This window comes from Triturus cristatus, chromosome 7 (genome assembly GCF_964204655.1).
Source record: "Triturus cristatus chromosome 7, aTriCri1.1, whole genome shotgun sequence".
NCBI classification, from domain to species: domain Eukaryota; kingdom Metazoa; phylum Chordata; class Amphibia; order Caudata; family Salamandridae; genus Triturus; species Triturus cristatus.
In genome coordinates, this window is record NC_140590.1 from 1,466,720,027 (window position 1) to 1,466,735,792 (window position 15,766).

Consider the following 15,766-nt stretch of genomic DNA (forward strand, 5'->3'; position numbering starts at 1 on the left):
AGTTTTTTTTATCCTACTTAAAGTCCTGGGGTCTGGCACATTGCACATTGCACCTAAGCCTTAAAAGCCTCATGGGAACCCACTTCTCGCCAAGTCCGTGCTGCCCCTGATGGCTCTCTGTAACTTACGCAGTTGGATGGCTGCATCTTGATGATAGACAGCAATTCATTTTGCTTTTATTTCATCATTGATTGGAAGGCCACATATTATTGAAAGTGAAGCAAATGGTAGAATGCCATTTCTGCAAAGTTGCCCGTCTATCCGCCACAGACATGGCACTGCCGTCTTCATCAGCAAGTACATCACAATTCAACTCTTTTTTTTTTTTTTAAGAGGCCATGCAAATATAATCCCGCTGGCTGGTTTTGTCTCTTTTGGAGTGTTTTGTGAGGTGATATTTCCCAGAGCGATGTTTCAGAGGAAAGAGGCAATTTTGTTACGTTTTTGATTTTTTAATTATTCAAAAGAAAACACTCTCTCCCCACTCTGAAGCCATTTTTCATCAGCCAGACTGCATTCCATCTGTTTCAGAAGGCATTTCATAGCTTTGCTTTTGTGTTTAGAATTGTTTTCCTTGCTGGCCCTATAACTCAAGGCACCTGCAGTAGAACACCTCAGACGCTCAGACATCAAGTGTCATCTTCTTTCAGAAGTGCTGAGTGCTGCAGGCTGGCTTAACATTTGTATCCTCCCTACCTCTCTAGGCTGCATCTGCTGAGCCTGTGTTTTAGAAAAACATGCCTCACACCTCAAGTTCAGAGTGCAACAATGAGGACTGATATTACAGGACCGAGGAGTGAGCTCAAGGCAGCTTCGGAGACAACACAGGAACCCCTTTCATTTTTCTGCCAAGGCAATGTGGAATTACTGCCTGCAAATATGTAGAATGTAGTATGTGCACAAACAACAAAACAACACACTTTTTGTCATCTGTGTTGTGAATAGTTTTATGTACTTGATTTCAGAAGCGGCTCATGCAGGTAAGAGCGGTGGGGTGATGGGCCGTTGGTGGGCTGGGTTGGGGGGTATTCGACAGACGATCAAGAAGGAAAATTAAGTATATAATTAATTTTCCCTTGTCGTGGTCTGTCGAAATCCCCACCACCACCCGGCCTCACCGCCTCACCGCCCCACCGCTCTTACCTGCACAGGCCGCTGCTGCTTGATTTGTACTTACAAATCATGGGGAAGATTTATTATTGAGTTGCGTCACTCTTGAGTCACGCATTGGGGGGCAAGGGCGGCCCAACATCGACATCAGATTTATCAAGCCACGCAAGGCCACCTTGCATGGCCCTGCGTGGCTTGATAAATCTAGAGTAACACAGCACAAATCGTTGCACTGCATTACTCTGCCCCAGGGAGGTGTTCTATGGGTGGAGCGTGAGTGTTCCCATGCATCCACCCATTGATTTTGGCACCTTCCCAGATTTACCATAACTGGTAGACCTGTCAATGTATGAACATGGTACGCCTCCCGAGGTGAGGCATAACGATGAGAAATATCTTTATTTCTCCTCGTGTTTTCCTCTTTTTATGTGTGCTGCATTCTGCAGCACACTCTAAAGGAGGAACATTTCTCAGGGGATTATTTTTGTGCAGAGAGATGTCCCTTCCTGCACAAAAATATCATGTCTGCAATGCAGGCACCCTTGGGTCTCTTGGCAGAAAGAGTATGGGAAACCTCAACACCAGAACTACAATGCTTGGGGATAATGAGAGTTGTTGATCATCAAACGTATCTTATATCAAGAGGACGCCACAGACACTTCTGCAATAACGTCACAGTGCTCATGTGAACATACATGTGGATTACATTGTATATTTGCTGAAAGCACAGAAATAATTTCGCTTAGACCCCGAGATTTTGTTTGTGAACATATCTCAAAAGATAACATTTACTTTTAGCATTCATGCACAGTTTTTTTGCATTTCCTATTGCCAATGCCTATTGAAAGCAAGTCATTTGTACTGCTTATCTAATTGAATAAATCTATGCACACATTTTATTTTAGAGATCTTGGTACCAGACGTTGAGCACTATCCTTCTTAATAAATTGAAACAGTTTTGTGAATTAATTAAAGGTAACCACTGTATTGCTTCACACTTATTAGGACCAAATGATAGATGGCGCCCTCCCTTTCCTGCTAGTAAAACAAACCACGGATGGCGAATTATGCTGCACCCCCTTGTGAGTTTACTCTCACTAATGCTCAGGTCCTTGAAGAACTTGTCAGGGCGAGATAAAGAGACAGGAAGGGTAGGGTGACAGAAGGAAGAGGAATGAGGTGCAATCAAAACTAAACAGCCTTGGTATTCGGCAAACATAGTATTCAATAGCATAAGCAGTGGGGTCCTAAAAAAACTTTGAGCCCCTACCCTAATTATTTCACAACTAAGCTCTGAATTTGTCTGCTTACAAATAAATATGATGGAATAATTTTGTTCAGAGCAGCGGGATATCTCTTTCTCACTATACACGTCTACCATACCCCAAAATGCTCACATTGCTATAAAGGCTGAGTTTCTACAAGAAACGGCATGGTTACATTATAAAGGTAAGGGTGTAAGAGGGAGACGGAAGGGTGTTACTTACTGCATGGGTGCGCAAGGACATGGATTTCATCCACTGCAACATAACCCGGATGTCCCTTCACTGAAACTGCCTCAATTATCACCTGGAATAAAAAGAAACACAATCACCAAACATGTTGGACGCAGCTTTCACATGGGTGATCTAGGCCTGACCTACCTATGTCTCTTGCCTATGAGACGCCTTGTTGTGAAGTCTTCTGTTAGACTCACTGTTTCTTACCCTCTGGCTCACCTAAAATTATGATGTTACCAAATGTTGAGCAGTCCCAATATTAAGTGAGTGAAGTTCAAAAAGTTGGCCTTGACGCACCATCAACCTTAATTCCAGGGTAAGCAGTGCTTAATTTGAGCCAGTGCTTTCGGTGCTCAGCACCGGAGCTCATAGAACCAAATAAGGGCACACTCATTTGAAAGGCAGGCGATTTTCTCCAAAATCACAGAATGTTGAGCCACGCTGAGACTCGAACCCAGTTCCCCAGGTCTAGCCAATAGGCCAAGTGCTCTCCAGAATAATAAGTGCCGGGGCTCTAGTCAGCAGGCAGTTTGCACCAGCACATTTCTCCTGTTAGCACTGCCTCCTGAGGAGAGCCCCAGCACTTTTTATATTACAAATTAACCACTGCAGGTAAGGCAAGTGTGGGAAGCAGCCTTTGTTTAGCTGATGGGTTACTAATAGTGGATGGGCTATGTAGCGAGTAGAAACCATGTCTGGAGATGAGACATTCTAAACACCTTTCAACCTTATACCCAGTTTTCATTCTGCAATAGGAGTCCATTCTGAAGTGACCAAAATCTATTACGCACTCTCAGTTGAATGTCTCTCATCTTTCACCATTTAAATCTGCATATTTTCCTCATTGGTTTTGAATGAATTAGTGGATGCCCTATTGATTTAAAGGTGTAAGCTTACTAGTACCTCCAAACCCAAAATGTTAAGCGGGACTGCTTCTAGGAACATGCTCCAGTGATTTCCAGTGGGAAAATTCTTTTGGGTTATTGGGACACAACATCTCATGATGTAGATGCGTTAAAACTATGGGGCATATATGCAACAACCGGTGCTAATTATTGCTCAGCGCTCTTAGCGTGAGGATAATTATCGCCGTGTAACGTGGATTTTTATCGCTGAGATAGTGTGCTATTAGCAACGCTTATCTCCTCAGCGATAAAAATCCTAGCGCTAACTGCCTAACGTTAGATTATCGCTGGAAACCCAGCGATAATCTCACGTAGTGTGGTGTTAGCTTGCTGATAGAGACTCACATACTTAGCCATGATATCCACCTTCCATAGGATATCATGGCTAAGTCAGTCCTGAAGCAGGCGTAAGAAAAGTAGCGATAACAGGGGTTATCGCTACTTTTCGTGCCGCTATGCTTCATAGTGTGGGGCTTGATGATAGGAGAAATGTTGCTTAGCGACATTTCTCCTGTCATGTTAGGTCAGGAACGCCCACTTTGCATCTCATTAGAGATGCAAATCTGGGCGTTAGGAATCCCCACACTGAAGCAAGGTTTCACGAGTTAGCGTGGCCTTGCTAATTAGGCGATAAAATGATCGCCGCTTTTCAGCCGAAAACTGCTGCAAAAGTGGCGATAATCTTTTATCGCCAGCTTGTAAATATGCCCCTATGTGAGTTTCTCAGTCTGAGAAGCTTCTGGAAACTTGTTGTTTTACCTGAAGAAACCAACATTTCTCCAAAAACGTTCACATGCTTTGAAGGACTCCCACAGTGACGCGGCCTCATTTAGGGAATCATTCAAAGCTGAACATATTGGCCTGGATGGATGTTTCCGTAGGTTTATGACTAATATGTCCCTGTTTTTTTATATTTATTTATTCATTTATTTATGTATTTAATTAGTTAGTTAGTTAGTTAGTTAGTTAGTTAGTTAGTTAGTTAGTTAGTTAGTTAGTTAGTTAGTTAGTTAGTTACGGGTCAGATTTTATTGTTTTGAAATACTCCACTGGTAAATGTATACTTCACAAAAACATTATAAGGGTGAATTTGAAAAAACACCATGTGCTAATTTGAATAGATTTTTTTAAAGAAAACATACTTTTCACCCACTGATTCTGACCATCTGTTGAGGTCGGTATTGTCTTGAATAAACAATTACCTACTGGCCTGCTGCTCAACCTGGTGTATTACCAGAACGCAGGACATAATAATACACCAAGGGCAATGGTTTTTAAAAAAGTAGCATCCAATCCTTTCCGGTTTTGGCCAAGATTTTAGATTATAGAAGTGCCGTAGAGGGTGTGAGAAGTCGTTTGATTGTAACCTTCAAATATTTCTTGCAAAAACTACACAAAAAACACAAGTGTCACAAAGTTCTACATGAGCTGGGCTTTTGCATGAAAATGTGCACTTCCTCATTGTTCATACTCCCAATTTTCAACATTTTGTTCACAAGCATAACTTGACGCATCTTTTCAATTTTAAATCACCGAGACATAAAACCTTAAAAAGGTATGCGGCCCTCTACAGAACAGTCGGATGTTAGCTACGCCACGTGGTTTCACAGCACTGACATTCAAAAGGCATCAACTAACTATTGAAAGAGAAATACTGGGGCTTATTTAAGAGCCCCTTGCGCCGTTTTTGCGTCACATTCCGTGATGCACTGACGCCGCAACCTGCTGCGTGAAATTTACAAGCACATGCAAATCCACCCTGCGTGGCTTTACGTGTACTCATAAATCTCGCTCCATCTCACGCAACTCGTTGCATGTTAGGGGCGTGACATGGGTGTATCTGTGGGTGTTCTCACGCATTTCCAGATTTACGAGCAATGGTAAATCTGGAAATGTGTCAGGATGCTACGCCACCCCTGGGGTAGTGTAGCATCCTGATGCATTTCACTGCTGGCTGCTTTCTAGAGCACGCATTGGAAGAGGAAATCACCTCAAGGGATTGTTTTTGTGCAGGAAGGTACCCCTTCCTACATAAAGACAATCTCCCCATAACGCAGGCACCCATGCTCCATGGTGCAAAGGTGCCTGCGCTGGCGCGTGGCAGCAGTTTGTGCACCAGTGCAGGGAAAGGCACAGAGATGCAACATGTTGCTGTAAATATGTTGCATCCGTGTGCCTGGAAACTAGCGCAGTGTGTAGTAGCAAAATAAATTGCGGCCATGCCCTGCATTAGTTTCCCATGAATAAGCCCCAGTATGTTAGGGCTTAGAGAAATCCGGCATTCCCTCGAACTACATGAAGGCCAATAATCAGAAACTACACAGAACCTTTCTTGATGCTTAAAGCTTCACACAGCTTTACTGAAGTGATATGTTATCTGACTGCTTGGAGAAAATGGAATGGTGGAGATGGTAGATTTTGCATTTCCGGAATTATCAGTTCAACAAAAGGCTAGGGTAGCATAAATGAAATTGCACGTCATTTGCTATCTGATTATATCACTGGGTTTAGCCCATTTCCAACCATTTGGGCTTGAAGACCCAAAAGAAAGTACAAGGGGTGTAAACGTAAGACAGTAAGCATGACACTGGTGGTCTTTACCATTTTGAACAGGTGCAGCACTGAATCTGTGCAAGTGTGCATTCAGAATCTTTCCCAAAAGGTTGGCACTGTCTACCTGTCTAGAGCATAGTTAACTACTCTGAAGCAAGGCTGGTCCTAATAACAATGGCCTACCTGGTGACGCCTACTTCTCAATACATGACACACTACAGAATCACCACAAACAGCAGGTTCCAAGAGGCAGCAGAAGGACTTTTAAAATGGTGACTTGCAATATCACTTAAGCGAGAATGAAGTCAGAAATGTCATATTCACAAACTCATCCATCTATACATTCATCACATTAGCTTAAACTGTGAGAAGGGAGCTTGCTTTGCTACTGCCATCACATCCCTGTTCTGTGAGGAAGTAAAACTCGCTCTGCCACTGCCCAATTTGTACCTGTCCTGTGATGGGAAAGGTGTGTACTGATGCCTCCCTACCTGTACACGTAAATTTGGATGCTATAAGAATTTCTGCCCAAGGTTAATCTGTTCTCCGTAGACAGGTTTTTTCACTACTGCTGCCATCTTATAAAATTGCAAAGGATATTTTGAATGCATTTGCATGCCATGTCAAGACCATTCAGAAGATTTTTTGGACCCAGGGCAAAAGCTTCTTGTGTGGCCTTCAGCTAGACAGCCTAATTTCAATCAGAGCTTCCAAGCTTGACCAAACAGTGTGACCCTGGGCAATTACTTTTCTTGGCTCTGCCTCATTTTCAGTGATCATCACATTTGATAGCACCTTAAAACAATTCAGCTCAGGCTGTGCACTGCACAAAAACCTCTCTTGTATATGGTTTAATCCACCAAATGTTGCCCCTTCAATAACAACAATAAAAGCCTTAAACAGAAAGCACAACCTAACTTGCTTCTTGGGTCACTATTAAAATTGTAATCAGAGCAGAAGAGGGACTGATGTGATACCCATCCTGGATCTGACTTTCACAATGTCTAATGGGGAAACCTGGTTTCAATCCTGGCTTCCAAGCTTGACCCAACAGTGTGACCTTAGGATATTATTTTTCATCACTGTGCCTCATTTTCATGTTGATTACATCTTAGAGCACCTTCAAATAATTCAGTTGGCGTACACCGTACAACAATCTGTCTCATGTATGGTTTAATCGACCATAACTTTGTTCCATCTACAAAAATAAAGGCTTACAGGAGAAACAAATCAAATAACTTGCCTCTTGAGTCATTAACACAACCATCACAACAGAAAGCATTTGACTCACTAATGCTAATAAAGGCCACCAGTTCAGTGATATAATCTAAGGTGCTGAAGTGAAACAATCCAAAGTACACTTTTTATGTAAAAGTTCATACTTCAACTATAATTAAAGTGGGAGTCAGACACTTTTGCAGCAGGGCAGGAAGTCCTGAGTGAGCCGTTCCCCTCAGCCTTTGCTCCACTTTTTTCCCGAAGAGAATACAACACAGACGAGGCCACTGGAAATTATGTGATCCAGCCATCACTGCTTTACTATTACTGCCTAACGGGAAGAGGTAGTGAGGAAGAAGATGCTTTGGTATTGGGCCCGTGGTTCCCAGTCTCAAGGTCTATGCACTCCCGTTCCACATAAGCAATCAGTTGAGAAAGTGTCTTTACATCGTGGGCATAGACTGGCTCATACTGCAGGCTATGATCACAGTGACTCGCCCTGTGAAACTTGCTGCATGTGCCGACTGCCTCTTCAATAGTAATTTGCGAGGTGTGGGCCCTTAAGAAATGTAGCCCACCAACCCCTTGCCCCTCTTCTGAGACTGGTGAACATGCCCTATGACTTCCTGGGGAAGTCACCTGAACCCACATGGGCAATATTTGAACTAGGGCTTTAAGTGGGATGAAAAAACTGGGGGGTCTCTCAAAGGGGCATGGCCAATGTAATTAAAGGTGTGGCTTAAAAACACGTAAGCAAAAAATCTGTGCTTGGCATAGTGTGCCGCCCGACATGTATTTTGCAGTTTCTGTAATTGCATCCAGATAAACTATACAACAAGTAACATCATACCTACAACAAGTCAGGGCTATTGGTTTTGTCAATGGTGGTTAGTTGCATAAGATAGATAAACAGCAACTATGGCTTGTATATAATATTGAAAAAGCTTCAACTTAAAGTCCTGGTGACACCACGATAATGTTGCTGCTCCTGAGTTTCAAAAAGAGAATGGAAATCCAGAGAGAAAATGACTCTCTGTCGAGGATTTCCTTCCCCTGGAACGCTCACCTGGCATGACATCATGCAGTAACTTCTCCACTACTGAGAAGTGAGCAGTGTGAGCACGCGCACATCGATGAGCCTGCTGTCACTGCAGTCCCAAAAACATGGACCGCCTGTGCCAGGGCACAAAACAGAGCCCGAAAGAGACCCGTTTCGAGGCCCCCTTTAAAAAACTGCTGGCGATAAGCACTGGTGAGACCCGCCCTACTTCAAGCCCTGATTTGAACACCAAAATAGGTAAATGGAAAAGCAAAGTATGATACGTTGCTAAGCCCCCCATTTTTTATCTTGTGGAAGGGGCACACCAGTAAAAACATTTTAGCTCACTCAGATGCAATTTTAATATAGGTTTCTCTGTTTAACAAAGCGAAACATTAATGTCAACAAAACTGACATAACTGCTCCCACGCTATGTCAGTTTGTGGAAAGCATACAACAGTCCTTTAAATGATGCTCTCACTCAGTCTTTTGTGTGTTAGCTACGTGTATTGTACCGGTCTTATTTGTAGGAGAGAAATAAGCGATCGGTACACAAAATGAAAGGGATGCAGCCAGATGAGGTGTAGGAGCCACACATCGCATTAACTGGAGGGTACTGAAAGTTAAGAGTGTATGGTTAGGAGAAAGGTTTTTAAACACAACACAGAGTTTGGGGTTGTCAGTAAAAATAAAAAGGTGATTACTACCTAAAGGAAATTGCTTTAGCACCTTTGAATATTGACCGTTTGAGAAAGAAAATAAGGTTCTAAACTCAAATTACATGCAGCTCCTCGATGCCTGATCATAGCTCACTGTGCTGTAGGAGAAGGATTGCAGCGTATGAAAGTAAAAACAAAGCCTCTCTGCATCAAAAGTAGTAACCCACTTAAAATATACTCATGAAATACAAATCTCTGATCTGTATGTTACACAATGTTCTGTGCAGCAGGCAGATAAATCCTCAAAGCTACTTTTTTTGTCAAAATATTGACTGGTCAAAACACACATCTCTTCAGCCAGTGCATTATCCACCAGAGTTATTATTCCCTGATAATTAATACACACACAAAGATATCTGTAGCAGGAGCCTCAACCCTGTAAGATGATTTAAAATGCAACATCTTTGTGACCAGTCATGGAGGCCAGAACAGATGTACTCTCACTGTTGTCTTGGTTGCCAATTTATGTGATGCAGTGTTGTAAAAAACATAAATGTATAATTTGACTCAGACTTCGTTTATCATGACTGTTTCCCATGTGACTCCACTTCCTTTCTGTTGCCACGTCTTAACCCTCAATTTATGGGTTCTCAGAGTAAGTATTTTCCAATTTCAGAACTGTGTGTGATGTTTCTTCTCCTACCACCACTTGAACAATTCCCTGTTTAACCTGTGTTGTGTTGTAAAGCTCTACATACTAATAAAGGTTTGTTGTGCCAATGCTTATTTCAACATATGATGAAATAAATGAGCGTACGCATGAGCAGAGTTTGCTTTTTTTGGTTTTATATGTCAAACAAGCAGTTTTTGAAATCAAGTAGATGACTTTGTAAAATTTTAAAACACAGCTGATAAATGACTCCATGTCATGTAGACCACCTCCAGACAATTCTGCCATTTAGCCCAAAAACATATTGTATGCTGAAGTTTTCATCTTGTTAGACCTGTCATCCTCAGGGTGGTCTTTCCCCGAACCTTTTGCCTTTTGGCTCTACATTTTGGTGATTCTTGTTGTTGGCCTTTGGACTCTGAGCACGTTACCACTACTAACCAATGCTAACGTGCATGTGCTGCTCCCCTAAACATGATGACATTGGTGAATACCTGATTGGCATATTTGTAGTACTTGTAAGCCCCTTGTAAAGAGGTATAACATATACCTAGGGCCTGTACTTCAAATACTAGCAGTGGGCTGCAGCACCAATTGTGCCACCCACAGAAGTAGCCTTTTAAACTTGTCTCAGGCCTGCCACTGCAGTGCTTGAGTGTTTAGTTACTGCCTCTTCGACTTGGCATTTAAGAATACTTGCCAAGCCTTAAACTCCCCTTTTTTACATATAAACCACCGCTATGGTTGGCCCTAAGTAACCCCAAAGGGCAGGGTGCCATGTACGTAAAAGGTAGAACATGTACTTGTGTGTTTTACATGTCCTGGCAGTGACAAACAGTCTATTTACTTTTTCGATATGAGAGGGCTACCCCTCTCATAGGCCAGCACTGGGAATTCCTTAATATACTTTTAAGATGTAATTCCTGATCAGAGAGGAGTAGCTTTTTCATGTTTCACATGTTTGGAATGGTAGTGATAAATCCTCCTTACTGGTGAAGTTGGATTTAACATTACTTTTTTAGAAATGCCACTTTTAGAAAGTGGATATTTCTCTGTACTTACTGCTCTTGGTACCTGACAGCCTGTCTCCAATACACATCTGGGTTGGGCGACAGCTACAATTTGTGCAATCCCTCTAGACAGTTACAAACACAAGAAGGTGAGGCTCATCTGCATTCTGATGGGTCTTTCTGAACATGGAGGAATGGGAGGGCCGGACACTTATACTTCAATAGGTCCACACACAAAGCACTGACTTACACCCCACAGATAGCCTGATAGGTAGGACTAGTTGGAAGGGACCCTTGAGCTCTTAAGAGAGTTCCTTTGAAGTCACGTCCTACATAAAAACCACTATTAGGTATACGTACTAGGTCTCTGACTCCCTAAAATCAGACACTACTGGATCTTGAATTGAACCTCTGTCAGAAGGACTCCTGTCCACACAGAAAGCAGTGACTTACCCCCTACAGATAGCCTGACAGGCAGGACTGGTTGGAAGGGATCCTTGAGCCCTCCAGAGAGTTCCTTTGAAGTCACCCCCTACATCAAAGGCCCTTGAGGGTATACGTACTAGGTCTCTGACCACATACAATCAGACACTACTGGATCTTGAACTGAACCTCTGTCAGAAGGACTGCTGTGTTGCTTAAAGACTCTACTGGACTGCTTTTCTGGAAGGACTGCTATTCAGCTTGTTGCCCTGATGCCTGCTTCTGCCTGCCTCTGCTGAAGAAGAGCTGGACTCTGCCTTCCCTCCAAGTGATATACAATAACTTGCTAGCTTGCCTCCTGTTTTCTAAAGTCTCAGGTACACAAAAAAGTCCTGCAATTCTGTTGGTGCTGCTGGACTCTGCCTTCTATGAGTCCTAGTCCTGCCTGAGGTGCCTCCTCTAATTTCTGGGCCTCAGAAGTGTGTTCTGCAGCTGTTTTGCTACAAAATTGATGCATCGTCACCACTGAGCTTCGTCACCACTATGCCGATCGGACCTGACGCAGTGCCCTTCAATGATGACGCAGTGCCAATCCGCGGTCCTGACTGTGAGGCTCAGCTTCGACGCATTGACCTGACTGCGAGGTTCGACGATGATGCAGCGCCGATCCAAGATCCTGACCATGAGGCTCGACTTTGATGCATTGACCTGACTGTGTGAATCGGAATCGACGCATTGCCTTCACTTAGTGGAGAAGTTTGACGCATTTCGTTGCTTGTGACCAAGAAAGGTGCTTTGTTCACCGGGGCCTGCATGGGTTCTGTAGCTAGCCTGCAATTCCACAAGGTTGGCCCAAACTTGGACTTTGTCCCCGTCCAGCGTGCCCTAAGGTAACCTTTTTAGGGCTACTTGCTTCTAATAGATTTGCTGCATTTATTCCTTTAAAATTCAATATCTCAACTTCTATACATTGGATTTTTGTTATCTTGGTCTTATTTTCTTTACAATATAATAATCTATTTTTCTAAACCTGTGTTGAGATTTTTGTGGTGTATTTATTGTGCTACGGTGTGTGTGATGCACAAATACTTTACACATTGCCTCTTTAGATAAGCCTGACTGCTCTGTGCCAAGCTACCAGATGGTGAGCACAGGTTGTCTTTTAGTGTGTATTTAGCTCACCCTGAATAGAGTGGTGATTCATGTTTGGCCTGGGTGTACTCCTCAGCCAAGCAGTAATACCATTTCTAACTAAGCCCATGATGTAATTGGTAAAATCAAAACCACAAGCCTATGTTGTAGTGCCAAAGAGCAGAGTTGTGAAATGTAAATGTAAATGTCAAGGTACTCATAGAGCGCACTGTCACCAGACGGACCACCTTGCGGTGTCGCCTTTGCGGTTTCCTGGCGCTGATACTCATACCGCTGTGGAACCCCTCCTGGCTTTCCCTGTGAAGTGTCCACTCCTGGGCACCCCCAGGGTGAAGCCAGGCATCCTTAGCGCTGTTGGGGCCGGTGTGGAGGCTAAGCAAGCTATTGCCCAGAGTTGCAGCGTGGGGCCCGTGATTAGAATAGGCACCGAGGCGAGAATAGACAGGTCCGAGGAAATTGAGCCCAAGCCCCGCCGAGGCAGGAATCGAACCCTGGTCTCTGGCCAGAACTCTGCTTCAGGGTCTGCCACTCTAACCATTGAGCCACACATACAATTTAGTTCCTCACTTCCAGTCTTTTTTCTTGTAGGCTATTATGTGATAACAGCCAGTGGGTAAGAAGTTAGAAATAGAATTTAAATGCAAATGCCAGCTAATGGATTAAAATTAACACTCCCTGTAAACGTTCATTATTTACCAGAACAATGCAAACAGTAGCAGTTAGATGTGTCTGAGGAAAAATAATGGCATGTCAGCCCCTTGTTCAGAGCAAATCCTTGGTCAAGAAGTTGGTGCAATTCAGGCAGCATGCATACAATAACACTGTAAAACACCCTGCGTTGGGCAAGTGCTGCAGGTGCTTTCCCATGAGTGCCGCCAGTGTTTGGTAACCAGATGTCCTGGTTTTTCCAAAGACTCTACCAGCATCCTGACAATGTTTGCTAAATACATATCTTTTGTTTTTAGAAAGGATCAGGTGAGTATCCACATGAATATAGAGAGAAAGGAAATAAAAAATATTTAACCAGAAAAAGAAAGCTACCAAAAACACGGAGAGGGAAGGGAGGTTTGAAAGAAGCGTGCAAGGAAGGAATGATGAAAAGAATGAACCGTGAAATGATTGAGGGAAATGTAGTAGGAAGAGGAAAATGAAAGAATACTGGATGTAAGATTGATGAAAGAGAAGGATAAAAACAAGCGAGCTTTAGAAAATTGGGACATAATGGGGTTGCCTTCGGTTTTTAGCCACGCTGCACAGCATCCCCAATGCTGTGCAACATAACTAAAGAATAAAAAAACAGTCTTTGACATGGCCGTCTGCATCATTTTGTTGATGGTGTAAAATGCATGAGGGCACCTACAAAATGATGCAGGTGTTTTTTTTTTTTATTTTGTTAGTGATTCATATTGTATCAGTAATGAAAAAAATAAGGTGTGTAAATGTTTTTTAAAAGTGGGTGGGGGAAGCAAATCGGCATGGGCAGAAGCAAAACAGAGGGTGCAGGTTTGGGGAGGAGAAGCAACAGCCAAGAGAGCAATGTGGAGGGGGCTGGGGAGACGCACATGGTTGAACAGGGAACAGGGAGAATGGGGATGGAAAGGAGAAGCAAATCGGGAGGGAGGAGGTCAGGGGTGAGGATGAGATGCAACAGGAAAGAGAGCAACTTGGATAGGGCAATTAAGAAGCACACTTGCGAGAAAGCAATGAGGAAGTACCTTAGGGTGAGTGCAACATGAAGGAGGTGGAAAAAAGCACACAGATGAAAGAGCAACACAGAGTGCAGGTGGAGAGAAATACGAGGGAGACAGTTGAAAAAACATGCACTCATACAGCACTTAACTGAAAAGAAAAAAGTAGTTCTCGAAAAGCAAGCAGTGGTAGCATGTAAGCATGTCAATCAAAGGTGAGGATAAACAGGCTATTGGAGAAACAACCACGCGATTGACTAGCTAGGAAACGAATAATAAGCAGGCCAATGAGAGTAATGGCAAATGGTAAGCATTGTGTGGGCTCTAAGCCCCTGTATGTCCTTCATAAACTCAAATAGGTCTTACAAAAGGCAAGACCTAAAAGGGTAAAAAGAAAATGATGGAATAATGAAAGGATGAACTGTTTGAAAACAGAAAGAATTGAAGGATGGTAGGGTGAAATATGGGAAGCCGTGAGGATGATTGAAGTGTAAAATGGCAGATTTGAGTGTAAAATGACAGATTTGTGAAAGGATGGGTTTAGAATGTGCAAGGATGGCTGGTTAAATCTACAGAAGGAAGAATTTTAAGTTGAAGGGAACTTTTCTAGGCAATTTCAGCATGCTTGCTTACAGGCTTGGGTCCATTGAGGGTGGGTGGCATTTTTGATCTCTTGCTACTCCCCTTGGTCCAACAGTGGATGCAAATGGCAGAAAGCAGTACAATCTGGGATAACAGAGTTAAGTGCAGTCATCACACAGAGGGTACTATCTACTCTTCCATCCCCATCCAAATCCTTGGCATTTGAATGAATTCCCGGGCAGTAAATGTGGCAAGTAAGAAGTAATCCAATATGTTGATAGTTTAGTCATTAACAGAACTGGATTTTAAGCTCAGTTTCAATGCTTGATCACATTGTGCAGCCTTAGGCAAATAACGTTGTAGCACTGTTTCCAAGTCCATTTATTTGGCAGTAGTTTTTTGGAAATGGTTCATCATTGTAATTGGGCACTATATAAAAATTAATTTACACAACTGGTATTTTGTATTTTTCATATTCTTAACATTATTCTCTGCTCTCTTGGATATGCACTTGGAGAAAGAAGGATGAGGAACAAAGGCTTGTTGGAAGAAGAGGGCCAAGAAACCAGTCTCCCTCAAACTTAGCCCTGGAACAAATGAACACATGGAAATTGGCAGAACAGAGTGCTGTATACTGGTGCACTCCAGGGTCCATATTCTGATGGGCCGCGCTGCCTCAGCGCAGAGCTGAATGCATGCTCTTTCTTATTAGCCTGCAGGAGTTGGAGCTGGACTTTCAGACAGCAGGGGCGGTTCCTCCGTAATTGCTGAGGAGTGCTGCCCCACACCACGGGCCAGCAAACAATAAAATAAAAAGATAATAAGACAATGTTATAGTCATTTTATTTATGCTGAGTCCCACAATACAATACGTATAAGGCTGGGCCGGGCTGAGCCAGGGAGGAGTACTGTGCAATCATACGTGCGCATGTGTGCTTAGCCGGCTGTCCTAGGCCGGCCAAACTCACATGCATACTTTTGTTTTTCCAACCTTGTAAAAACAGCACAGGCTCTAATGCACCGTCTAAAAGGTAAACGAGGCCGCTCAGACCAATCCTGGCACTGCACTCAAGTGAGAGCAGTGTCTGGATTGGGTGTTGAGGCTGTGCCCTGAAGGTCCATCCCCTTCCGGCCCGACGGCGACGAGAAAAGCAGCGAGGCGTCACTAGGAGCGGAGCAGCAAGTAAGTCTCTCTTTTTTTTGATGTATATTTTATTTCACCCCCTGTCCCCAAGCCACCGCCCTCTCCACCCGCGGC

At 43.3% G+C, this 15,766-nt stretch overlaps 1 protein-coding gene across 4 annotated transcripts in view; it reads right to left on the reverse strand.

The window, feature by feature from the left end:
* The window catches only part of PTPRT (protein tyrosine phosphatase receptor type T), a 1,546,842-nt gene that overhangs the window by 1,072,071 nt on the left and 459,005 nt on the right, over nucleotides 1-15,766 (reverse strand). For all 4 annotated transcript variants that reach the window (XM_085619228.1, XM_085619229.1, XM_085619230.1 and 1 more), the window contains exon 4: nucleotides 2,598-2,679. In XM_085619228.1, coding sequence (XP_085475354.1) covers nucleotides 2,598-2,679 — 82 coding nt within the window. The remainder of the gene's footprint in view (nucleotides 1-2,597; nucleotides 2,680-15,766) is intronic.